This window comes from Scyliorhinus canicula, chromosome 2, assembly GCF_902713615.1.
Source record: "Scyliorhinus canicula chromosome 2, sScyCan1.1, whole genome shotgun sequence".
In the NCBI taxonomy this organism is placed as follows: Eukaryota; Metazoa; Chordata; class Chondrichthyes; order Carcharhiniformes; family Scyliorhinidae; genus Scyliorhinus; species Scyliorhinus canicula.
In genome coordinates this window covers 76,533,297-76,560,922 of record NC_052147.1, presented here as the reverse complement: position 1 = coordinate 76,560,922, position 27,626 = coordinate 76,533,297, and the positions used below count along the sequence as shown (strand labels likewise).

Genomic DNA, 27,626 nt, shown 5'->3' with positions numbered 1-27,626 from the left:
AGATCGTGTGGCATATTATAAAAGAAAAACAAGCTGTCAAAACAATTACATATGCCAGTGTTGTTAGGTCATTGCTCATATTTGTTATGTAAGATTAGATATTAATAGCTGCAAATTTATTGACATACAAATGATGTTATATGATCAGATTCAAAGGGCGGTATTCTCTGCTCCCGATAAAAATCGGGATGGCCGTCGTGAAATCGGCCGAGGTTCACAACGGCCTTGGGGCCCGCTCCCCGCACCTAATTCACCCCCTAGGAGCGGGCCTCCGTCTTTCCCGGCCGCGACCTTGTCGCGCCGGAAATGACGCGCAAAACGGCGCATTTGTGAGATCATCCACGCATGCGCGGGTTGCCTGTTCCAACCAGCGCATGCGCGGATGACTTCATCGCGCAGACGGCGAGACCCCACGCCGGGGCCACACAAAAATCCCACGAGAATCGTGCCGCCCGTCTCGGAGAATGGCGAGGACCGGCGCGATGGCAATAGGCCTCGGGGCCGCCCAAATTCTCCAGGACACGATGGGCCAAACGGCCGCCCATTTTAGGCCCATCCCGCCGGCGTAAATTAAGGTAGGTACTTACCGGCGGGACCCGGCTCTGCGGGCGGCCTCCGGGGTCCTTGGGGAGGTGCGGGGGGATCTGGCCTCGGGGAGTGCTGCCACAGTGGCTGTCTTTCTCCTCAGCCGCCAGGCAAGACATGGCGGCTTGACCTTGCCGGGCGGCGGAGGGGAAAGAGTGCGCCCATTTTGGACGCTGGCCCGACGATCAGTGGGCACCGATCGGGGGCCTGTCCCCTCCCGAGCACAGTCGTGGTGCTCCCGTGCCAATCGGGCCCCTAGATGCCCCAAATGGGCATCTGGCGCCCATTTCACGAATGCAGCGACCAGGTGTGGTTGGTGCCGTGGTGAAACGGGCGTGAAAAACGCCGAGCGGCGATTTTTCCGAGCGCGGGGGGGAGAATCGCTGGGGGCGCCAGGAGGGCGTGAAAAATGTCGGGATGCCCTCCCACGATTCTCTCACGCCACGTGGGGAGTGGAGAATTCTGCACCACGTACCACTGAAAGGAATTCTCTATGTTTTATTCATTGCCTCAAGTGTCCTTGGTAAATCAACACTTGTCAGCATCTATTCCTTCAAGAGCACAGGGGGGTCTTGCATCCAAGTAAAGCATTGGCAATCTCTCCATGTGGAAGAGAAATTTAAACTGTGCAACATATATCTTATCTAATAAACCTGGCTTTGTGGAGAAGCACATTTTTTGTGCAGCATATCGACATATACATTCCCTCAACTTAAGCCAATTGTAGCTTTACCTGTACTATTCTATGCATTGTAACAAGAATTTGTGCAATATTTTAGTTTAGCAAAAAGTTCCTTTTAAAATTAGTTAAGTAAGTTGAGACTAATTATATATTCTGTTTCCTCTTGAATAAGAATCTTGAGGGCGGGATTCTCCGACCCCACGCCGGGGCCACACAAAAATCCCACGAGAATCGTGCCGCCCGTCTCGGAGAATGGCGAGGACCGGCGCGATGGCAATGGGCCTCGGGGCCGCCCAAATTCTCCAGCCCGCGATGGGCCGAACGGCTGCCCATTTTAGGCCCATCCCACCGGCGTAAATTAAGGTAGGTACTTACCGCCGGGACCCGGCTCTGCGGGCGGCCTCCGGGGTCCTTGGGGTGGTGCGGGGGGATCTGGCCTCGGGGAGTGCTGCCACAGTGGCCTGGCCCGCGATCGGAGCCCACCGAGCCGCGGGCGGGCCAGTGCCGTGGGGGCACTCTATTCCTCCGCATCGGCCGCTGTAACATTCTGCGATGGCCGACGCGGAGATGAACCCCGCTGCGCATGTGCTGGGATAACGCCAGCTCACGCTGGCGCTCCCGTGCATGTGCCAACTTGCGCCGGCTGGCGGAGGCCCTTCGGCACCGGTTGGCGTGGCATCAAGCCCCTTCTGCACCGGCTGGCGCAGCGCAAACTACTCCGGCGCCGGCCTAGCCCCTGAAGGTGCGGAGAATCCCTCCCCAGGAATTCCACATTTTCCAAAGCTGGGATTTGTTGTGAACATTATTCATGATTTCCTCCTTTATAGATAGAGATAGAGATAGAGAAATACAGCACAGAACAGGCCCTTCGGCCCACAATGTTGCGCCAAACTTTTCTCCTAGGTTAATCATAGAATTTTGGACAATTTTTCATGGCCAATCCACCCAACCTGCACATCTTTGGACTGTGGGAGGAAACCGGAGTACCCTGGAGGAAACCCACGCAGTCACGGGGAGGATGTGCAGACTCCACACAGACAGCGGCCCAAGTCGAAATCGAACTTGGGACCCTGGAGCTGTGAAGCAATTGTGCTATCCACAATGCTACTGTGCTGCCCTTAAGAAGCTAACCTACACTCCATTATTCTACCCTAATCCATGTACCTATCCAATAGCCGCTTGAAGGTCCCTAACTTTTCCGACTCAACTACTTCCACAGGCAGTGCATTCCATGCCCCCACTACTCTCTGGGTAAAGAACCTACCTCTGACATCCCCTCTATGTCTTCCACCATTTATCTTAAATGTCCCCTTGTAATGGTGTGTTCCACCCGGGGGAAAAGTCTCTGACTGTCTACTCTATCTATTCCCCTAATCATCTTATAAACCTCTATCAAGTCACCCCTCATCCTTCTCCGTTCTAATGAGAAAAGGCCTAGCACCCTCAACCTTTCCTCGTATGACCTACTCTCCATTCCAGGCAACATCCTGGTAAATCTCCTTTGAACCTTTTCCAAAGCTTCCACATCCTTCCTAAAATGAGGTGACCAGAACTGCACACAGTACTCCAAATGTTCCTACATTACAGAAAAATAATCTGCCTTCCTAGTTTTGCTACCGAAGTGGATGATCTCACTTATCCACATACTCATATACCATGCATATGCACATTCACTCAACTTGTCCAAATCCCACTGAAGCATCTCTGCATCCTCCTCACACCTCACCCTCCCACCCAACTTTGCATCATCTGCAAATTTGGAGATGGGCGGAATTCTCAAGTATATGATGGTGCATAGACAGACACTGATTGACACACTGAAAGACCAGTCAACACATAGAACACAGCAGCCAATCACCAGACAGGACACGGCCATTATAAAGCCAGAGGGCACTAGTTTTCCTGCTCTCTCGGGATGCAGCCTCTGAGACAGCCAGAGCCCGTGATCAGCAACACGAACATCTACCATGTGCTAGCAGGATAGTCTGGTCAGGTTAGCCTCAGGTCTCCAGTCAACCTAACAGTGTCAACCCACAGTGCAAGTATGTTTAACAGCTCATAGTTAAATAAAATAGAGTTGTACTTCTACAAGTGTTGGTAGCCTGTCTCTCTCACTGCTCTGGTAAATGCAGCCCTCACAGACCCAGCATGCCCAACACATCAGAGCTCTGAAGCAACTGTGCTAACCACTGTGCTATTGTGCTGCCCCCATCAATGCCAGCTTTGTTCAGCTGTTGCGCCAACTGTATTGTACATTTATTCTAACCAAGTCAGAAGGAGTAAACTGGTTATCCTCTATTCAACCTCTTTGGATGGTTACAACAAAGGTTTAAGTTTCTTTTTTATGAGAATGTGCCTTTTCAAATCAGAATGTATTCAACTATTTAGGCAGAGAGTAAAAGAAGCAAATCAAACAAGATTTGCTTGAGTTTAAAGAAAGAGCAAATTTATTAACTATGAAACCCAAGAAAAAAATTGCTAACGTCCAATTAAATTTTTTTTTTCAATGTACAGTTAAGTGTCCTTTGCTTGTCCTTGAACATAGAACATAGAACAGTACAGCACAGAATAGGCCCTTCGGCCCTCGATATTGTGCCGAGCATTGTCCAAAACCAAGATCAAGCTATCCCACTCCCTGTCATTCTGGTGTGCTCCGTGTGCCTATCCAATAACCGCTTGAAAGTTCCTAAAGTGTCCAACTCCACTATCACAGCAGGCAGTCCATTCCACACCCAAACCACTCTCTGAATAAAGAAACTACCGCGGACATCCCTCCTATATCTCCCACCCTGAACCTTAGTTATGGCCCCTGTAACAGCTACATCCACCCGAGGAAATAGTCTCTGAACGTCCACTCTATCTATCCCCCTCATCATCTTATAAACCTCTATTAAGTCGCCTCTCATCCTCCTCCGCTCCAAAGAGAAAAGCCCCAGCTCCCTCAACCTTTCCTCATAAGACCTATCCTGCAAACCAGGCAACATCCTGGTAAATCTCCTTTGCACTCTTTCCAATGCTCCACATCCTTCCTATAGTGAGGTGACCAGAACTGCACACAATACTCCAAATGTGGTCTCACCAGGGTCATGTACAGTTGCAGCATAACCCCACGGCTCTTAAACTCAAGCCCTCTGTTAATAAACGCTAACACACTATAGGCCTTCTTCACGCTCTATCCACTTGAGTGGCAACCTTCACAGATCTGTGGACATGAACCCCCAGATCGCTCTGTTCCTCCACATTCCTCAGAACCCTGCCGTTGACCCTGTAATCCGCATTCAAATTTTTTTCTACCAAATTGAATCACCTCGCACTTATCAGGGTTAAACTCCATCTGCCATATTTCGGCCCAGCTCTGTATCCTTTCAATGTCTCTTTGCAGCCTACAACAGCCCTCCACCCCATCCACTACTCCACCAATCTTGGTGTCATCAGCAAATTTACTGACCCACCCTTCAGCCCCCTCCTCCAAGTCATTGATAAAAATCACAAATAGCAGAGGACCCACTGATCCCTGTGGTACACCGCTGGTAACTGGTCTCCAGTCTGAAAATGTTCCATCCACCACCACTCTCTGTCTTCTATGTGATAGCCAGTTACTTATCCAATTGGCCAAATTTCCCTCTATCCCACACCTCCTTACTTTCTTCATAAGCCGACTATGGGGAACCTTATCAAACGCCTTACTAAAATCCATGTATACGACACAACTGCTCTACCTTCATCTACACACTTAGTTACCTGCTCAAAAAATGCAATCAAATTTGTGAGGCGCAGGTTGTTAAAAGTTGCAGTTGTTAGCTAATTTCTTGGATGCCTTCAGATGGAGAAGCTGTTGCAATTATTACAAGATTTTGGTTCACAGTGGTTACCCCTCAATGAATCACTGGTTGGCAGCTCACACCCTCCCCACATCAGGGCCGGGATTCTCCGACCCTGCGCCGGGTCGGAGAATCCCCGGGTGGGGGGGGGGGGGGTGGGAGGCGCGAATCCCGCCCTAACGCCAGTTTCCCTATTCTCCGGCACCATTTTTCAGGCAGCGGTGGGATTCCCGCTACGCCGGTAGGGGACCGTTGACAGCGGGGTCAATAGCTGGGGTCCTAGCTGGGGTGAATAGCACCGATCCCTGCAGTGCCCCACTAGTCACTGCCTGCCAATTTGAAAAAGACCCGTTAATCCCTACTCTTTGTTTCCTGTCTGCCAACCAGTTTTCTATCCATCTCAATACAGTACCCCAATCCCATGTGCTTTCATTTTACAAGCTAATCTTTTACCCAGGACTTTGTCAAAAGCCTCCGAAAGTCCAAATACACCACATCCGCTGGCTCCCCTTCATCAATTCTACTAGTTACGTCCTGGAAGAATTCCAGTAGATTTGTCAAGCATGATTTCCTCTTCATAAATCCATGCTGACTCTGTCCGATCCTGCCACTGTTTTCTCAGTGCTCGGTTATAGAATCTTTGATAATGGGTTCTAGAATTTTCCCCACTACTGATGTCAGGCTTACTGGTCTATAATTCCCTGCTTTCTCTCTAACTCCCTTTTTATATAGTGGAGTGACGTTAGCCACCCTGTAAACTGCAGGAACTGTTCCCAAGTCTATCGAATCCCGGAAGATCACCACCAATGCATTCACTATTTCTTGAGCCACCTCCTTCAGTACCCTGGGATGTAGATTAACAGGCCCTGGGATTTATCAGCCTTCAATCTCATCGATTTCCCTAACACCATTTATGTACTGATATTGATCACCTTCAGTTCCTCCCTCTCACTAAACTCTGCATTCCCCAACAATTCTGGTATCTGATTTGTGTCCTCATTTCTGAAGACAGAACCAAAGTAAGTATTTAGTTGCTCAGCCATTTCTTTGTTCCCTATTATAAATTCCCCTGTTTCTGCCTGTAGGGACCTACATTTGTCTACACCAATCTTTTTCTTTTCACTTACCTATAGAAACATTTACTGTCAATTTTTATATTCCCTGCAAGCTTACTTTTGTATTCTATTTTCTCCTTCTTAAGCAATCCCTTGGTCTTTCTTTGCTGAATTCTGAACAGCTCCCAATCCTCAGACCTGTTTCTCTTGGCCAATTTGTATGCTACTTCCTTGGATCGAATACTACCTCCAAATTCCCTCATAAGCCATGGATTGGCCATCTTTCCCATTATACTTTTGTGCCAGACAGGAATAAATAATTGTTGCAGTTCCTCCATGCACTCTTTGAATGTTTGCCATTGTCTATCCAATCATCTCTTGAAGTAACATTCCCCATCGATTATAGCCAACTCACGCCTCATTTCATCATAGTTTCCTTTATTAATATTCAGGACCCTAGTCTCAGAATGAACCACTTCACACTCCACCTTGATGAAAAATGCTATCATATTATGGGCGCTCATCCCCAAGGGGGTCTTGTACAACGAGATTGCCAATGATTCCATTCTCACTACACAATACCCAGTCTAGAATGGCCTGTTCTCTAGTTGGCTCCTTAACATATTGATCCAGAAAACTATCCTAAATACACTCCAGGAATTCCTCTTCTACGGTATTGCAGCTCATTTGATTTTCCCAATCTATACACAGATTCAAATCACCCATAATTACAGTTGTTCGCTTATCAATGCATCTCTAATTTCCTGTTTAATGCCATTTCCAACAATATCACTGCAGTTTGGGGGTCCGTTAATGAGCCCTATTAACGTTTTCTGCCCCATGCCGTTTCTCAGCTCTACCCGTACAGATTTAGCATTGTCGGAGCTAATGTCCTCCCTCACTATTGTGTTAACTTCCTCCTTGACCAGCAATGCAACTGCAATGCCTTTTCCCTTTTGTCTGTCTTTCCTAAATGCTGAATATGCCTGGACATTCAGTTCCCATCCCTGGTGTCTCCAGAATCCTAACCATATCATACCAGTTCACATCTATTTGTGCGATTGGTTCATTAGTTTGTTGAGAATGCTCCCCGCTTTTAGGCACAAACCCTTTAAGCTTGTCTTTTAAAAAAAAACATTTTATTGGCCAATTTGTAGTTTTTACAATAATAACAATAACAGCAACATAAACATGGTACATAAAACATTTCCATCCCTATTCCGTGCTTCGTACCCCCAATAATGAAGCAATAGCCTAAACACCGCCCCCCTTCTAGATTTCTGCCTCTGCTGACATTTTAATTTTCTCCGAGAAAGTCGACGAGCGGCTGCCACCTCCAGACGAACCCCAACATTGACCCTCATAGGGCGAACTTTATTTTCTCAAGACTGAGAAACCCAGCCATGTTACTAACCCAAGTCTATTTCAGGGGCATCGAGTCCCTCCACATAAACAGTATCCGTCTCTGGGCTACCAGGGAGGCAAAGGCCAAAACGTCAGCCTCTCTCGCCCCCTGGACTCCCGGCTCTTCCGACACTCCAAAGGTAGCCACCTCTGGACTCGGCATCACCTGTGTTTTAAGTACTCTGGACATAGCCTTAGCAAAACCCTTTCAGCTTCGGGCATGCCCAAAACATGTGGACATGATTTGCTGGGCGTCCCGCGCACCTCGCACACCTTTACCCTGTCCTCTACCCCAAAGAACTTGCTCATCCGGGCCACTGTCATGTGTGCCCAGTGAACTTCCTTAAATTGTATCAGGCTAAGCCTGGCACATGATGAGAATGTGTTAACCCTGCTTAAGGCATCCGCCCACAGAGCTGCCTCTATCTCTCCCCTTAACTAATTTTCCCACTTGCACTTTAGTTTCTATATCGGAGTTTCCTCCGCCTCCATAAGTACTTGGTAGATATCTGATACATTCCCCTCTCCCACCCATGTTCTGGAAAGTACCTTGTCCTGTGTACCCCATGGTGGCAGGAGCGGGAAGGTTGGAACCTGTCTTCTCAAAAAATCTCGTACCTGCAGATATCTAAACCCATTCCCTGCTGGCAATTCAAATTTCTCATCTAAAGCCTTCAAGCTAGGGAAGCTCCCATCTATGAACAGATCACCCATCTTCACAATTCCTGCTCTCTGCCATCCCCGGAACCCACCATCCGTCTACCCGGAACAAACCGATGGTTGTTGTATATCGGGGCCCAAACCGATGCTCCCTCTGCCCTCCTGTATTTCCCCCACTGCCCCCAGATTCACAGACCCACTGCTACCACTGGTCTTGTGGAATATCGGGCCAGTGAGAATGGAAGAGGAGCTGTTATCAGTGCCCCCAAAAGTGTGTTGTTACACAATGTCACCTCTACTCGTTCCCACGCCGACCCCCCCCCCCATGCCCCCCACCACTACTCACTTCCAAATCATGGCTATATTAGCCGCCCAGTTGTAGTTACAAAATTTCGGCAGCGCCAACCCCCCCCCTCCCCCCGACTTCACTCGCGGGATTTTACCCGCCCACACGAAGCCCGAGATCACCTTATTCACCCGTTTAAAAAAGGCCCTCAGGATGAAGATGGGGAGGCACTGAAAGACAAACAAGAATCTGGGAAGGACCGTAATTTTCACGGTCTGTACCCTCCCAGCCAGTGATAGTGGGAGTATGTCCCATCTCTTAAAGCCCTCCTTCATTTGTTCTACGAGCCGGGACAGGTTTAACTTGTGTAATGTTTCCCATTCCAGAGCCACCTGGATTCCCAGATAGCGAAAGCTCTTTCCTACCATTCTAAATGGCAGTTCTCCCAGTCTCCTCTCCTGCGCTCTCGCCTGGATTGCGAACATTTCACTTTTCCCCATGTTCAATTTTACACTCCGTAAACCTGCCAAATTCCCCTAAAGTGCCATAATTTCCCCTATCTCCTCTGATGGGTTCAAAATGTACAGGAGCAAGTTATCCGCGCAGAGCGAGACCTGGTGTTCCACCCCCCCCCCCCCCCCCCCCCCCCCCCTCCCAAACCAGCCCTTTCCAGTTCCCAGAAGCTCTTAACGCCATAGCCAATGGCTCTATGGCCAGAGCAAACAGCAGCGGTGAAAGGGGCCACCCTTGCCTCGTCCCTCGGTGCAGTTTGAAATAGCCCGACGTCAACCGATTCGAGCGCATACTTGCTACTGGTGCCTGATACAGCAACCGCACACAGTCAATGAAGCCCTGACCAAATCTTTCTAACACCTCCCACAAGTAATTCCACTCCACCCGATCAAAAGCCTTTTCTGCATCCATCGCAACCACCATCTCCATCTCCCCCTCCTTCTGAGGGCATCATAATAACATTTAAGAGCCTTCTGAAAAATGAAATGAAAATCGCTTATTGTCACGAGTAGGCTTCAAATGAAGTTACTGTGAAAAGCCCCTAGTCGCCACATTCCGGCGCCTGTTCGGGAAGGCTGTTACGGGAATCGAACCGTGCTGCTGGCCTGCTTGGTCTGCTTTCAAAGCCAGCGATTTAGCCCTGTGCTAAACAGTGGTCGTGAGTTGCCTGCCCTTTACAAACCCCGTCTGGTCTTCCCCTATCACCCCCGGGACACAGTCCTTTATCCTTGTGGCCAGTATCTTAGCCAACAGTTTGCCGTCTACATTCAATAGGGAGATTGGCCTGTATGACCCGTATTGCTCAGGGTCCTTCTCCCATTTCAGAATCAGTTAAATCAAGGCTTGCAATATTGTTAGGGGAAGGACTCCCTCTCCCTTGCCTCACAAAATGGCCTCACTAGCAGTTGGCCCAATATCTCCGAGAACTTGTTGCAGAATTTCATCGGGTAGCTGTATGGCCCCGGGGCCTTGCCGGACTGCATGCCCTCCAGCCCCTCCATTATTTCTTCAATTTCAATTGGGGCTCCCAGCCCTTCCACCAGCTCCTCCTCCACCCTCGGGAACTGCCTCATCCCCTCAACTCCAACCGGGGGTTCCGACTTGTATAATTTACTGTAGAAATCCTTAAATACCTCATTCAGCCCACTGGGTCCAGGATCACCTTCCCACTTCTGTTCTTTCCTCTCCCTATTTCCTTGGCCACCCATTTGTTAATCAGGATCGCAACTCCCGCTGGTCTGAGAGTCCAGCCCTTCATGGAATACCTGTCCAACCCACCCCTTCCTGGTCTGATCTATAACCTTTAGGTGTATCTCTTGTAACATTGCCACGTCCGCCTTCAATCCCCTCAGATGCGCAAACATGCGAGCCCTCTTAACCGACTGGTTTAGCCCTCTGACGTTCCACGTAATCAACCTAGTCGGGGGTGGGGGGGGGGGGGGTACAGGGTTCCTCCCCTGTCAGCAGGGGACCTCTCTGTCCTAGATTTTGACCGCTCCAATCCTGGATCACTGACTGTGTTGAAATCTCCCCTCATGATCAAATTATGCGACTCTAGGTCTGGGATCATACCTAACACCGGCCTCAAATTCCACTGTGGTGGTATGAATGTGAGCACTGCCATTGGTGCAGAGCATGGGTTTCCCATTGGCTCTGGCCGGTCATGTATCTCTCGTCCGATTGGCTGGGACTAGTCATGTGACTACTCACCAATTGGTCGAGAGGCAAGTAGACCCCGCCTCCGAGGCAGGGTATAAGTACCCAGAGTTCCCGGCGGTCAGCCTTACTCTGTAGTTGACCACCGGACAAACAACTAGCTGATTAAAGCTACAGTTTGGATCTTAATCGTGTCTCGAGTCCAATTGATGGTACATCATCCACATCATCCCAGTTTGGAGCATATACGTTCACATGCACCACCCGCATCCCTTCAAGCTAACGACTGACTATTATGTAGCTGCCGCCACGTATCTGCAACAATTCTCACTGCCTCAAATGCCACCCGTTTGTTAACCAGGATCGCAACACCCGCTGGTCTTAGAGTCCAACCCTGAATGAAATACCTGTCCAACCTACCCCATCCTCAATCTGGTCTGATCTATAACCTTTAGGTGTGTCTCTTGTAACATTGTCACATCCGCCTTCAATCCCCTCAGATGCGCGAACACGCGAGCCCTCTTAACCGACTGGTTTAGCCCTCTGACATTCCAAGTAATCAACCTAGTCAGGGTGGGGGAGGGGGGGGTTGCGGTACAGGGTTCCTCCCATCAGCAGAGCAGCTAATCTTGTCTTTTTAACAATACTAGTCAGTGTTATGCTTCTTGAAAGAATGCTCGAAGTCGTCTTTAGGTTAAAGGATGATTTATTGTGCCCCACAATAAATTACAGAATTGCACTTGAGAAAATGCTGCTCTTCAATGTTCTGCAACTAGGCCCAAAACAGACTAGCAGCCCAGAGTTAACTTCCACACCTTGCCTCTTCAACCCTCCGGTTCAAGTGGCCAAGGCGGGCCTTCGGCGTTCCTTTTATGTGTCCCCGCGCTGCCCCCTGGTGGTACTTCCATGTCCCACCAGTCCCTTCTGTTCACACTCAGGCGAGGATCACCACATCCCCCTTTTTCACTTTTTTTTTTCGTAGTTGCAGAGCTGTAACAAAACACAAATGTAAACAGTTAGGTATATATATATATACACAACAGGGCAGGGCAATGCATTCGTCAGTCCATGTTCACAGGTTCAGACGGTCAGGTGCACGTCTGATCCGTGTAGACCTCCTGAGTGGGCATGGAGATCCAGGGTCGTCTGTGTCCGTGTGGACATCTGCTGCTGGGGTGTCAGGATGATGTATGACAGCGTCCTGTGGATCCAGTGTGTCCTGCAGATCGAGTGTGGGAAAGACCCGTGGACGAGGTGTGACTTTCAGAAGGTCTCGCCGATTTCGTCGAACCATTTTTCCATCATCCGACTGCACGACGTAGGACCGTGGCGACATTTGGCGGAGGACCACCGCCATTTTGGACCAGCCCCCAGCCGGGTTTCGCAACCTCACCGTGTCATTGATGGCCAATGGTTGCAGTACCTTGGCCTGCTTGTCATAGTGCTGCTTTTGCACTTGCCGTTGGTGACGCATTTTATCCAGGACAGGCGAGTGATCGGGATTGGTGAATTGTAGTGCCGGTAATGTTGTCCGCACATCCCTGTTGAAAAGCATCTGAGCTGGTGATAGTCCCGAGCTCAAAAGTGACGATCGGTACGACAAGAGGGCCAAGTGCATGTCGGATTTTGAGTCCGCAGCCTTGCTGATGAGTTGTTTAATTATGTGGACACCTTTCTCCATCCTGCCATTTGATTGCGGAAAGTGAGGACTCGACGTTATATGCTGGAAATTGTAATGCTTGGCGAAGTCCGTCCACTCCCAGCTGGCAAAACAAGGACCATTGTCGGACATGACCGTCCGTGGGATGCCATGCCTGGAGAAAGTTTCTCTGCAGGCCTTGATGACGGCTGCGGCTGTGAGATCCGGGAGTTGCAGGACTTCCGGAAAGTTGGAGTAGTAGTCAATGATCAGAACATAGTTGCGGCCCATGGAGTGGAACAAGTCAATGCCCACTTTGTCCCATGGTGACGTGGCCATCTCATGCTGCTGCAGTGGCTCCTTGCATTGTGCCGGTCGATGTCTTTGGCACGTGTCACAAGTGAGCACCATGTTTGTAATGTCCTCGTTAATCCCTGGCCAGTAAACAGATTGTCGCGCTCTCCTCTTGCACTTTTCGGCACCAAGGTGCCCCTCATGAATCCTGTGGAGGATGTCCGCCCGGAGCGCCATTGGGATGACGATTCTGTTGTTTCGCAGTATAATGCCATCGACCACGGATAGTTCAGTCTTGACGTTTTGGAACTGTGGGCACCGCCCCTTTGGCCAGCCATGTTGAAGGTTGTGTAGGACTTGAAGGAGGGTGGCGTCCTCCTGTGTCGCCTGACGAATTTGCTGCAGCCTCTCGTCCGTTGCCGGGAGCGTCTCCTTGCACCACTGTGCATGAGCTTCCACATCATCGATGGAAGCCAGTGGCGGGTTGTCAGCGTCCATGGCTCGTGATAACGTGTCAGCTATCACAAGGTCCTTGCCAGGGGTGTAGACCAGCGTGAAGTCGTACCTGCGCAACTTCATCATCATGCGTTGTAGGCGCGGTGTCATATCATTGAGGTCCTTGTCGATGATATTGACCAGCGGCCTATGATCCGTTTCCACGATGAAAGTGGGAAGACCGTACACATAGTGGTGGAATTTGGTCATGCCTGTGATTAGCCCTAGGCACTCCTTTTCTATCTGTGCATACCTGCACTCTGTGGCAGTCATCGCTCGTGAAGCGTAAGCCACTGGAACCCAGTCCAACTGGTCATCCTGTTGCAGTAGCACAGCACCAATCCCATGTTGACTGGCGTCAGTGGAGATCTTGGTAGGTTTCGCCAGGTCAAAAAATGCAAGCGTTGGAGCTGCCATCAACTGGTGTCTCAGATCATCCCATTCATCTTGGTGAGCTTGGGTCCAGGCAAACTCCGTGTCCTTCCTTGTCACGTTCCTCAACGCCGTCGTCCGTGCTGCTAGGTTGGGTATGAATTTACCGAGGAAGTTGACGAATCCCAGGAACCTTAGAACTGCTTTCTTGTCCTGTGGTCGCTGCATGCCCTGAATTGCAGCGATCTTCTCAACGTCCGGCTTCACCCCGTGCTCTGATATAGTGTCGCCCAGGAAGGTCAGAGAGGACTGTGCGAAAGTGCACTTGGCCCGGTTGAGCTTCAGTACATAGTGGTGGATCCTCTGGAAGACTTGCTTCACCCTCGCAATATGGTCTTCCTCTGTCGTTGACCATATGATGATGTCATCCACATAGACACGTACGCCTTCGATGCCTTCTACCATCTGCTCCATGATTCTGTGAAATATTTCGGATGCAGATATAATGCCGAAGGGCATCCGATTATAGCAGTACCTTCCAAACGGCGTGTTGAAGGTGCACAGCAGGCGGCTGGACTCATCGAGCTGCATTTGCCAGAACCCCTGTGATGCATCCAGTTTGGTGAAGATTCGAGCTTGTGCCATTTCGCTCGTGATTTCCTCGCGCTTGGGGATAGGGTAGTGTTCCCTGCGAATGTTCTTATTCAGGTCTTTGGGATCTAGACAGATCCGAAGTTCACCAGACGGCTTCTTGACGCACACCAGCGAGCTGACCCAGTCAGTCGGCTGTGTGACTCGTGAGATGACGCCTTGAGTTTGGAGACGTTGAAGTTCGGATCGTAGCTTGTCCCGCAATGGAGCCGGCACCCTGCGTGGGGCATGAACGACCGGTATGGCATTCTCTTTGAGTAAAGATTCTGTACATGTAGGGCAGTGTACCCATGCCCGAGAAGACGTCGGGGTAGTCGGTGAGGAGCAGCTGTATGTCCTCGGTAATGCGTGATGATGCAGCCGTGTGCATGAAAATCCGTTGAATTAGCCGCAAATCCTTGCAGGCTTGAGCACCTAGCAGTGAGGATCTGTTGTCTTCTACAATTTCAAATCGTAGGCCTGTTCCGACTGTTTTGTTGGCAACTTGTAGGTGGCAGGATCCCTTTGAGATGATCTGGTTGCCGTTGTAGTCAGTGAGCTTGCATGCGGCAGGTAACACCTCGTGCGTGCCTGGGACAGATGCGAGATCTTTGCTCGTTAGCAAGTTTGCTGAGGCTCCGGTGTCCAGTTTGAACGTGATGGGGAAGTCATGTACGCGCACCGTAGCAGTCCATTCACTTGCAGAGTTGATGGCATGCACGTGTCGAGGTTGTGTCATCAGCTCCTGTGGTCCCGCTGTAGCATTAATAATTCCAATGGTGTACGTGTGTTCCCAGGAGTTGAATTCTTCATGGTCGGAAAAATTGTCGTCGGTGCCTGAGTGTTCATGACATCAACTGTGCGGACCTTCAGGTTGCCGTGCCGTTGCGTGGATGAGTGATATTTGGCTGTGGATTGACATTGGGAGGCGAAGTGATTCATTTTTGAACACTTTCTGCACCTTTTCCTTGAGCAGGACATTGCCCTTTTAAGTGGGAGGAGCCGCAATAATGACACGTCATGACGTCATGCGTATGTTGCGTTCGCGCATGCGCATTGCGGTTTTCAGTCCAGGGCCGGTATTGTGAGTAGTGCGCATGCGCGGACCGATCACTTCCGGGATCGCGTCTTTCAGGATGATGCGCATGCGCAGACGGGCCGGAGAACGGAAGAGACGGCCTGGAGAACGGAAGAGACGACCTGTGAGGGGAAGCCACCATCTTTATATCTGCATCGTGGTGAGTGTTTTGTAAGGAATGTTTTTCAAATAGCTCCTGTACCTGCTGCTTTTTCTGCTCCTGTAGCAAGCATTTATCTATGGTAGTTTTTAGTGTTAAATCGTTTTGTAGTATTAGTGATTCTCTTAGATTTCCGTCAGCAAGACCATAGATTAGCTGATCTCTGATGAGTGAGTTTGTTAAATCACCAAAGTTGCAGCCTTGTGCCAGCAAGCGTAGATCTGTCACAAAGTGGGAGATAGTCTCCCCGTTTGTTTGGAGTCTGTGACGGAGGGTGAATCTTTCAATGATCTCATTGGATTGAGACTTACAGTGTTCATCAAATTTTGCGATTATCACTTGAAAGTTTTGTCTGCAGCATCAGCATATGTGAAAGAGTTATATGTGTCTACCACTTGCTGGCCACCCAATCTGATTAAAAGTGCAATTTTTTTCTCATCGGTGGCTGTATGTAAGTCCTGAGCTAACAAGTACATCTCAAATTGTTGTTTAAACATTTTCCAATTGTAATTTAAATTACCTGTTGCTCTCATTGGCCCTGGAAGTAGCGTGTGTTCCATTGTTTCAGAAAGTCGTCTGGAGTTGAGAGGCTGCAAAGTCTGGTGGCCTGCCTGTTGCTGTTGCTTCTTTTTGTTTTTATTTTCTTTGTCTTGCTGGTAGCGCTGGTTCCTTCTGTTCAGAGAAGCCACTCCTGTACCATGTTATGCTTCTTGAAAGAATGCTCGAAGTCGTCTTTAGGTTAAAGGATGATTTATTGTGCCCCACAATAAATTACAGAATTGCACTTGAGAAAATGCTGCTCTTCAATGTTCTGCAACTAGGCCCAAAACAGACTAGCAGCCCAGAGTTAACTTCCACACCTTGCCTCTTCAACCCTCCGGTTCAAGTGGCCAAGGCGGGCCTTCGGCGTTCCTTTTATGTGTCCCCGCGCTGCCCCCTGGTGGTACTTCCATGTCCCACCAGTCCCTTCTGTTCACACTCAGGCGAGGGTCACCACAGTCAGCTCCCAATATTTTTCACTGTGGCCCTATTTGAATCTGGCTCTCAGTTTACCTGCCTATCAATTTTCTTATTCCCCTTTTTGTCTTTTGTTTTTGTTCTCATTTTCTTCTCCTCTGACTCCTTGCATAGGTTCCCACACATCTGCTTTATTAGTTTAACCCCACCCCAATCACTCTAGCAAATATTACCCCTGGGACATCAGTGTGGGTGCTGCCCAGGTGTAATCCATCCAGTTGTACTGATCTCACCTCCCCCAGAACCAGTCTTAATGCGCCAGGAATCTGAAACCCTCTCCCTCACATCACCTCTTAAGCACAAATTTATCTGATATATCCTGCTATTTCTACTCTGACTAACATGTGGCACTGGTAGCAATCCTGAGATTACTACTTTAAAGGTTCGACTTCTCAGCTTTCTTCCTAACTCCCTGGGCGCGATTCTCCCAAAACGGGAGAAATCGTAAGGCTGGCCAGCGCGCCCCTTCCCGACCGGGAACCGATTCTGGTCCCCGGTCGGGGCTAGCAGCCCGACGCCGCAAGCTCCGGCATCACGGGCTTAACGAATTTCGTTAAGCCTGCTTGCCGGAGTTAGCGCCGGCTGACGCGTCATATGACGTCAGCCGCGCATGCGCGGATTGGAAGACTCCAACCCACGCATGCGCAGATGACGTCATCGCGTATTTGCGCGAAACCCGCGCATGCGTGGGCCGGGATGCCCCTCAGCCGCCCCGCGAATGGATACTGCGGGGCGGCGGAAGGACAAATAGTGCGCGGGCATCGGGCCCGCTGCCCGCGATCGGTGGGCACCGATCGCGGGGCCATGGCACCCTTGGCACGGCCGTGGTACTGCCGTGCCAATCGGTGCCATGGTTATAAAAAGCGAGTTGTTCCCACCGTTTTTACGAACGGCCAGACCAGGTCTGTTTGCCGTTCGTAAAAACAGTGTAAAGGGCTGGGACTTCGGCCCATCGAACAGCTGTGAATCGCTGCCGGCCGTAAAAAAACGGCGGCAGCGATTCGTGTCGGGAGTTGGGCGCGGGGGGGGGGGGGGGGGGGGGGGAGAATAGCGGGAGGGCGGGAAAAATGTCGGGAAGGCCCTCCCGCTATTCTCCGACCCGTCGTGGGGGGCGGAGAATCGGGCCCCCTATATTCTGCTTTTAGGACCTCATCCCTTGTTTAACTATGTCGTTGGTACCGATGTGAACACGATCACTAGCTGTTGATCCTCCCCCTCCAGAATGTCCTGGAACTGCTCAGAGACATCCTTGACCCTAGCACCAGGGAGGCAACATATCATCCTGGGGTCTCGCATGCGTCCCCAGAAACACCTATCTATTCCTCTTACAATTAAATCCCCTATGATTATTGCATTCCCACACTTTTAATTCCTCCCCTCTGCAGCAGAACCAACCGTGGTGCAACAAATTTGGCTGCTGTTGCTTTTCCCCGAGAGGTCATTCCCCTCAACAGTATCCAAAGCATTTTGCTGGGGAATGGCCACAGGAGATTCCTGCACTGCCTGCCTAGCTCTCTTGTTTTAACTGGTGGTCACTCATTCCTGCCTGTGGAGTCTGAACCTGCAGTGTGACCACCTCTCTATACATGCTATCCACAATCCCGGATGCTCCGCAGTGTCCCTAGCCATTGCTCCAGCTCCGAAACTTCGGGCTCCAGGAGCTGCAGCTGGAGATACTTCCTGCACACATGCTAGTCCCGGCACTGGAAATGTTTCTGGCCTCCCACATGGAGCAAGGGGAGCAAACCGAGGCTTTGAGATCTCCTGCAATGAAGTAACCCTTTAAATTAAACCTTTAGAAGATGCTTATATCAGATTATATCCAATTCTCTTGTCCTCCTAACTACCAATTATACCCTTGCAGATTCTGAACCATAAAACAGATTTTCAAACCATAAAAGTGATAGAAGTTGTGAAGATTTGCCAACTTTACCCATTACTTATGAATCAGCTCTCTCTCTCTTGTAGCATCTTCTCCCAGTTCCACCTAAGTCCCTTTCCATGCAACTCCAAAAGCACTCTCACTCAGCCAACCAGCACACATAGTACAGACAGAGAGCATAGCCATCCATACATCCTAATAAAGCCAGGATTGCTCTCCTGGTTTGATTGTGTTATCATTGAATTTACAGTGCAGAAGGAGGCCATTCGGCCCATTGAGTCTGCACCGCCTCTTGGAAAGAGCACCCTTCCTAAGGCCAACACCTGCACCCTATCCCCGTAACCCAGTAACCCCACCCAACACAACGGGCAATTTTGGACACTAAGGGCAATTTAGCATGGCCAATCTACCTAAGCTGCACATCTTTGGACTGTGGGAGGAAACCGGAGTACCCGGAGGAAACCCACGCACACACGGGGAGGATGTGCAGACTCCGCACAGACAGTGACCCAAGCCGGAATTGAACCTGGGACCCTGGAGCTGTGAAGCGATTGTGCTATCCACAATGCTACTGTGCTGCCTATGTGGTCTCTCTGGACTTTTGGCGCTCCTCTTCTGGAGTCGAAATCTTCATGGTTTCTGTTGATGTGGTCTCACTGGACTCTTGGTGCTCCTCTTCTGGAGTCAAAATCTGTATGGTTTCTATTGGCGTGGTCTCACTGGACTCTTGGGTGGCCCTACTCGGTGCTTCTGTACAGACAAGCTGAGAACTGTCAGTCTCGCTGTGATCCTGTACCTCCTGTATGTTGAGTGTGATCACCTTGTCACTGTTTTCGCATGCAGTGGGTAGATGTACATTGTCTTCTTCTTGATTATGTGAGCTTGGTAGACTTTCATAGTCTGCTTGCGGTTGCTGAGATACGGCGGGTTGACCTTCATGGTCTTGTTCATGCATGGTGTTCTCCAGGGAGTGTTTGCTTGCTTCCCTTTTGGAGTCTTTCATCACTCTCACTGTGGAGCCTGTCATCGCTCTCTCTGTGGAGTCTTTCTGTGCTCTCTGTGTGGCGTCGACTTCGTCTTGGGTATTGCTGTCATCCAATGTATCGACGATCTGCCATGGCACCATGGTGTTGTATTCATCTACCACGAGTAGATTCGTGTTGAGCTTTGCGACCGTGTCGCTGATGCTGTGATCAGCATGTGCAGACGCAGATTTTAGTTCTTTGTCTCCCAGAGACTGTAAAATGTGCGTCGAAGCCATTTTATCGCGGATTTCTGCGTTTTTTTCTTTCTGAAAGTTGTAAGTTACCTTTTCCTTTCGATCTGGACTGGATTTCAGCGTTTTGGCTTTGTGAAAAATTCAAGTTAGTTCTTCTTTTTGATCTGTACTTTTCACTCGCGATTTCTTGACTGAACCCTTTTTGTTTTGATAGTGATTGTTTGAGTTTTGCATCACTCAGTCTCCGTGCAGTTTGGCCTCTGAGCATACAGTGCTATTCAAATTTCATACAGTACTCTTCAAATTGTTTTAGTATTATTTGTAAATTGTTGCTGTCTTCAGCGTTTGAGTATTTAAATCCATTATATACTTTGCTAGCTTCATGTCCTGCGATGAGCAGTGCTATTTTAATTTCGTCTGAGGCTGCTGCTAAATCATTAGCTATGATATAAAAATCGAACATTTGTTTAAATATTTTCCAGACATTTCTTACATTGCCGGTCATGTCCAGCTGAGGTGGGCGTCCAACCCACAACCTCGAATAAGCGATGTCTTCCCAAGTCGAATGTCCAGTAGGAGTTTTTCTTGCCATTTTGGTCTTTCTGTGTCTGCAGCTGAGTTGTCTTGTAGCAAGCGTCTGAAGCCACTGCTGGTACCATGTGTTGTTCCTTGTGTCTTAATAAAGCTCCTAGTCTCAAAGTTGGAGAAGATGCTTTATTGTGAATTTGTTCTGTCTTCAGAGCTTAACTTGCGGCTACCTCAAAGGTTGTCTGCCTGTGTCTGTGTCCTGCTACCAGTTCTCCCTTCTGTGAAGTGTGTCCTCACTTCCTGTCCCTGTGTATTTATAGCTCTCCCGTGCTCCCTCTAGTGCTTGCTCAGTTGTATTGCATCTACTCAGATCTACAATCACCACAAATAGTAGTCGTAAATAGGGTATGAGATTTAGAACTCAACTCAGCATCAAAGAGAGAAGCAAAATTGCAAAGTAACCCGGCTCAGTTTGAGAAAGTGTCAGGGAAAGAGAATGTGATTAGTGGCAATTAAACAGAGCTTGTGATGGGGCTGAATATGGTGTCGCCAATAATCCTGGTAATAAATGTTCATCCAACACTTGACTTTGACAAGCAGCCTGACTATACTGAGGTATCTGAAGTGTCAAGAAAATGGTAGCAAGGGCTGTGTATTACCAAATTACATAGAGAGCTGTACAGTTGTGTGGTAGTCTGGCTAGAGAGATCATATTACCGGAGAACCAGGCTGCCAATGGTGCAGCAGCCTCGCAGCCCATTGCCCCAGGCAAGTCATGTGCCTCTCTGCCAATTGGCTGTGGCTGGTCATGTGACTCCCCGCCGATTGGCTGAGAGGTTGGTAGCTCCACCTACAAGGCGGGGTTTAAGAGCTTGTGTTGGCTGGCAGTCAGCCTTTCTCCGTACGACCACTGCCGGGCTCACATCTAGCGTATTAAAGCCTGTTGTTTGGAACTTCACTACAACTCGAGTCCAATTGATGGTGCATCAATTTAATACGCTTGACTTTGAAAATGGAACTACAGATTATGCCAGATCAGCCTGCCTGCTGCAAACGCGTCAGCAACTTTTAAACATTGGCTGGCGTGCTTCAACAGCTACCTCTCTACTACAGAAAATCAACCAACAAAGGAGCAGAAACTCCACATCCTCCACTCGTGCGTGGGCACCTCCGTTTACTCGATGATAGAGGATGAACTGGACTATGATGTCGCCATGGATCTCCTAAAAGGACACTTCATCAGGCCAGTAAACCAAGTCTATGCGCGGCACCTCCCGGCAACAAGGCAACAATTCCCCGGTGAGTCCCTCGATGAATTCTATCGGGCCCTCATTGTCCTAGGAGAAACTGCGCCTGCCCACAGGTCACTGCTGCGGAGCACACCAAACTCTTGATTAGGGATGCCTTTGTGGCGGGCATGCAGTCACCCCAAATACGGCAGAGACTGTTAGAGAAGGATGCTCTCAGCCTCACTGAGGCACGGACCCTTGCATCCTCTTTGGAGGTCGCTGCCCACAACCCCCGTGCGTATGCCCCCTGCCGCGCGGCAGCCCCTTGGGCAGCGTGGCACAGCCCCCTCCCCCCGCCAACTCGGACCCCCAGATCTGCGCTGCAGGACGCCCAGACAAGCCCATGAGCCCCCACTGCTATTTCTGCGGGCACCCCCGCCCGCGCTGCCCGGTCCAAGGTCCAAAGGCTCCTGAAGGAAGGGGTCATAGCGGCTAGCAACAGTCCCTGGCGAGCACAAGTGCTGGTGGTTAAGACTGGGGAGAAAAACCGTATGGTCATCGATTACAGTCAGACCATCAACAGGTTTACGCAGCTGGACGCGTATCCTCTCCCCCGTATTGCCGACCTGGTTAACAGGATCGCACAGTACAAAGTATTTTCCACGGTGGACCTTAAGTCCGCCTACCACCAGCTCCCCATCCGCACGAATGACCGAAAGTACACTGCGTTCGAAGCAGATGGGCGACTCTACCAATTTTTAAGGGTTCCCTTTGGGGTCATGAATGGTGTCTCGGTCTTCCAAAGGGAGATGGACCGAATGGTTGACCAATACGATTTACGAGCCACCTTCCCGTATCTCGACAATGTCACCATCTGCGGCCATGACCAGCAGGACCACGACACCAACCTCCGTAAATTCTTCCGAACCACAAAACTCCTTAACCTCACGTATAATAAGGATAAGTGCATGTTTAGCACCTAACCGTCTAGCCATCCTCGGCTACGTAGTGCGTAACGGAGTGATAGGCCCCGACCCCGAACGCATGCGCCTCCTTATGGAACTCCCCCTTCCCAACTCCCTCAAACGCTGTCTGGGCTTCTTTTCTTATTATGCCCAGTGGGTCCCTAACTACGCCGACAAAGCCCACCCCCTCATCCAATCCACCACGTTCCCCCTGTCGATGGAGGCCCGCCAGGCCTTTAGCCGCATCAAAACTGACATTGCGAAGGCCACGATGCGCGCTGTTGACGAGTCCCTCCCATTCCAGGTCGAGAGCGACGCGTCCGATGTAGCTCTGGCAGCCACCCTCAACCAAGCGGCCAGACCCGTGACCTTTTTTTCCCGGACCCTCCACGCTTCAGAAATCCGCCATGCCTCGGTGGAAAAGGAGGCACAGGCCATTGTCGAAGCTGTGCAATATTGGAGGCACTATCTGGCCGGCAGGAGGTTTACCTTACTCACAGACCGACGGTCAGTAGCCTTCATGTTCGATAATGCACAGAGGGGCAAGATCAAGAACGACAAGATCTTGCGGTGGCGGATCGAGTTGTCCACGTATAACTACGATATCTTGTATCGTCCTGGGAAGCTCAACGAGCCTTCTGATGCCCTGTCCCGCGGTACCTGCGCCAACGTGCAGATAGACCGCCTCCGCACCCTCCACGCGGACCTCTGCCATCCAGGGGTAACCCGCTTCTTTCATTTAATTAAGACCCGCAACCTGTCCTACTCCATCAAGGAGGTCAGGACCGTGACCAGGGATTGCTACATTTGCACAGACCGCACTTTTACCGCCCCGAGCAGGTGCATCTAGTAAAGGCTTCCCGCCCCTTTGAACGTCTGAGCATGGACTTCAAGGGTCCCCTCCCCTCCAACAACCGCAACATATACTTTTTAAATGTGATTGACGAGTACTCCCGCTTCCCTTTTGCCATCCCCTGCCCCACATGACCACCTCAACTGTCATCAAAGCCCTCCACTCCATTTTCTCCCTGTTCGGTTACCCCGCGTACATCCACAGCAATCGGGGGCCCTCCTTTATGAGTGATGAACTGCGTCAATTCCTGCTCAGCAGGGGCATCGCCTCTAGCAGGACGACCAGTTATAACCCCCGGGGTAACGGTCAGGTCGAGAGGGAGAACGGTACGGTCTGGAAGACCGTCCTACTGGCCCTGCGGCCCAGGTGTCTCCCAGTCTCCCACTGGCAAGAGGTTCTCCCAGGCGCCCTCCACTCTATTCGGTCCCTCCTTTGTACTGCCACGAACCAAACACCTCATGAACGTCTTCTTGTTTTCCCCAGGAAGTCTTCCTCTGGGACCCCACTCCCGACCTGGCTGGCCACCCCCGGGCCCATCCTGCTCCGGAACCATGTGCGGGTGCACAAGTCCGGCCCGTTGGTTGACAGAGTCCGGTTACTCCACGCGAAGCCACAGTCCGCGTATGTGGAGTATCCCGACGGACGACAGGACACGGTCTCCCTTCGGGACCTGGCACCCGCCGGAGTGCGGCCACACCCCCCAACACCAACACCCTCCCCCCAGTTCCGACCACCCCCAGTGCCCCCAGCGCCCCCGCAACCCAGCGCACAGGAACCCCTTCCCCCGGCCCGGCTACCACCAACTCTGACCAGGGGTACGGACACAGGACCACGACCACAGCTCCTGGAGTCACGGATGACCACTGCTCCAACGTCACCGGCGCCGCTGCGCAGGTCCAGGAGGACACCGAAAGCACCCATCCGGCTGATCGAGTCAATTTGATGGACCTTATGGACTTTCATGTTCTGCACATGTTCCTTGCCGATGTATTTTATTATTATTACTATGGTTATTGTTGTTTTTTTTCTCTTGTACACTGTATAGAGCATGGTTTTCTTGCACGTTCGTCACGGGCCAGTGGGTAGTTACCTCGGTACTACCCGAGAAGGTCTCTAGTCATACTACCAGGTTTATGGGCAATATCCCCCCCCCCCCCAACCCGGTCTCTCCCGCCACTCCTTCCCACCCCCCCGCTTCTTTCTCCACAAGGGGTGAATGTGGTAGTATGGCTAGAGAGATCATATTACCGGAGAACCAGGCTGCCAACGGTACAGCAGCCTCGCTGCCCATTGCCCCAGGCAAGTCATGTGCCTCTCTGCCAATTGGTTGAGAGGTTGGTAGCTCCGCCTACAAGGCGGGGTATAAGAGCTCGTGTTGGCTGGCAGCCGGCCTTTCTCTGTACGACCACTGCCGGGCTCACATCTAGCGTATTAAAGCCTGTTGTTTGGAACTTCACTACGACTCGAGTCCAATTGATGGTGCATCAAGTTGCATGTGAGTAGTGTGCGCCTGTGCCAATTTTAAACTATCCAGTTGATTTTTGCCATACATTGTTACATTTATGACTGGCCCTCAGACCATAAAGGAAAAATCTAGTTTAGGTTTTTAAATCAAGGAAATTATTAATTCAAGACTCTTATCTAAAGCATGCATATAAACATGCAAATTTAGTTCATAGAATGTAGATAGTTACCTTTCTGTGAATAAATATCCAATTCAAGTAAGTTTCATGTTTTTTTTTCTGAAATTAAGACTTGGGAATGTTTATTTGGAATGTTTCAATGCACCTTGGAGCACATGTCACTCAACAAAATACTTGTGAAAATATGTATTTTGTCTTACCTTGTGAGTAATCTTTCTCTGCATCTTTGTACTGCTTTAGAGTGGCATAGAGGTTTGCTCTGTTGAAATATATGTGAGCTGAATAAGGACTAAGTTTAATAGCTTCTGCAAAGTCTTCAAATGCCTCTTCAGCACGTCGAAGCAGAACACGGCATATGGCTCGATTCAACAAAGCAGATTCATCTTTTGGTTGCAGATCAATTGCCTTGGTGTAGTAGTCATGAGCCTGGGAAATAATACATTGAGATTATTAAAATGATAACATTTCATTGGTGGAATGCCTTTGAAATTAGCATATATTTTACATATTTGTACTCATTAATCATGTATCAGATAATTAAGCAATAAAACACTTGTTTTGACAAATGACTGAATTGTATGTTGCACATCCAATCATAGCCGTAAGAAAATAAAGCTGCCAAATATTAAATATTAAATGAAATTCTCAATTATTTCTGATCGCATATGTAGTCAAATATACCAGAATCCTTAATTTGGCATTTTCAGCCTAGCTTGTTTTAGATGCAGAACTGCTAAAAGTCACAAGAGAATCGCAGAGCCACCCCATTGTGTCTGAACTGGCACTCCAAATGAGCATTATGATTTGTGTCATTCTCCTGCCTTTTACCAATATTCCTGCACATTGTTTCTAGTCAAATAATCATCCTATGCCATCTTGAATGCCTTGATTAATTCCAGGCAATGCTTCCCAGACCCAAGCCTCTTGCTGTGTGATAAAGTTTTTTCTTAATAGCATTTGCTTTTTTTTTTGCAAATCATTTTAAATCTGTGCCCTCTCATTCTTGATCCTTTTTATGAGCAGGAACAGTAAATAATAATAATAATCTTTATTAGTGTCACTAGTGGGCTTTCATTAACACTGTAATGAAGCTACTGGGAAAATCCCCTAGTCGCCACACTCCGGCACCTGTTCGGGTAGACAGAGGGAAAATTCAGAATGTCCAATTCACTTAACAAGCACGTCTTTCAGGACTTGTGGGAGGAAATCTATGCAGACACGGGGAGAACGTGCAGACTCCGCATAGACAGTGACCCAACCTGGGAATCGAACCCAGGTCCCTGGTGCTGTGAAGCAACAGTGCTAACCACTGTGCTGCCGTGCCCACTCCCATTATGATTTTGAACACCTCTAGCCTCTTGGCCTTTGCAAGGAGAAAAGTCCCAACTTCTCCAACTTATCTTCATAATTGAAGTTTCTCATCCCTGGAATTATTCATCCAAATCTCTTCTGCGCTCTCACCACCTTCCTACAATGTGGTGCCCAGAACTGCACTCAATACCCCAGATGAGGTCTCATTCGTGTCTTGTATAAAGGTCAGCATACCTCTTTGCTCTTGCACTCTATGCCACTATTAATAAAGCCTAGAATACTATAAAGCTTTATTAGCTGCTCTCTCCAGCTGTCCTGCCACCTTCAATGATCTATATACACAGGTCCCTCCGCTCCTGCACATCCTTTAAGAGTTGCACCCATTTTTTAAGATTCACTTTCCATGTTTTTCCTACCAAAATGAATCACCTCACACTTCTCTGTATTGAAATTCATCTGCCACCAACTTGTTTGTGTCCTTTTGAGCTTTTACATTGTCCTCCTTACAGTTTACAATGCTTCCAAGTTCTGTATCATCCACAAACATTGAAACTGTTCCCTACATACCAAGATCTAGATCAGGGGTGGGCAAACTACGGCCCGCGGGCCGCATGCAGCCCGCCAAAGGTCTTTATGCAGCCCAATTTAATTGGGCACTGCAGTGAATAGCTTTTCAAAGTCCATGTACATATCAACAGCATTACCCTCATGAACCCTCTCAGTGAACTCTTCAAAAAACTTCAGCAATTTTGGTAAATATGAAGCATACGACAGGAGAAAAGGCTGCTGATTGGTTGATGAGTCAACTCTGATTGGCAGAGCATTACCACGAGGAACACAACAGAGAACCCCAAGCACCCAGATAATTCAAAACAGACCTCAGGCTTCAACATACTTTTTTTGATTGCAGAGAACGGGGCGGGATTCTCCGATAATCGGTGCGATGGCCGGGACCCGGCGCCAAAAACAGCGTAGATCACTCCGGCGTCGGGCCCCCCAAACATCGTGAAGTCTCCGGGTCCGAATGGGCTAGCAGCGGCGTGATGCCATTCGCGACGTCGTCACCCGCTGTGGATGCAGCGTGTCACTTGACGCCGGGCGGCGTAATTAACGCCGCTCGGTGTCACAGCACATAAGATGGCCTCCGACCCCCCCTCCGAAAGATCTGCAAACATGGCCGGCCACTGCACAGCCCCAAGGTTCCAGGAGCGCGGCATCGAGGAGCTCCTGGACGCTGTACAAGAGAGGAGGGAGGCCCTGTACCCCGGATATGGCCTCAGGGTCACCCCACGCCTCAGCCAGCGCCTGTGGAGGGAGCTGGCAGAGGCCGTCAGCGCTGTGGCTGTGACACCAAGGACAGGCACCCAGTGCCACAAGAAGGTGAACGACCTTGACAGGGCTGCCAGGGTGAGTCGTCTCCCCGTCTCTCTCCCCCCCCCCCCCCCCCCGTGCGCGGCACACCCCAACGTGCAACTAACCCTATTACCCCTGACCCTGACACTACCTTAACCCTAACCGTGAACCTGACCCTGGCCCTACCCTAATCCTAATGTGTTGCGACCTCTGCCAATATACGCGCAACCGCTGTCGTGCAGTCATACACCTGTCTAACACTGTTGCCCTTTACCCCTGCCCCCCACCCGCCCACC

General features: G+C 49.9%; 1 protein-coding gene across 1 annotated transcript in view; it reads right to left on the bottom strand.

Moving 5' to 3' along the window:
* Positions 1 to 27,626, bottom strand: part of ttc6 (tetratricopeptide repeat domain 6) — a 564,332-nt gene that overhangs the window by 28,606 nt on the left and 508,100 nt on the right. Inside the window, exon 30 of the mRNA XM_038780915.1 lies at positions 24,867 to 25,092. Coding sequence (XP_038636843.1) covers positions 24,867 to 25,092 — 226 coding nt within the window. The remainder of the gene's footprint in view (positions 1 to 24,866; positions 25,093 to 27,626) is intronic.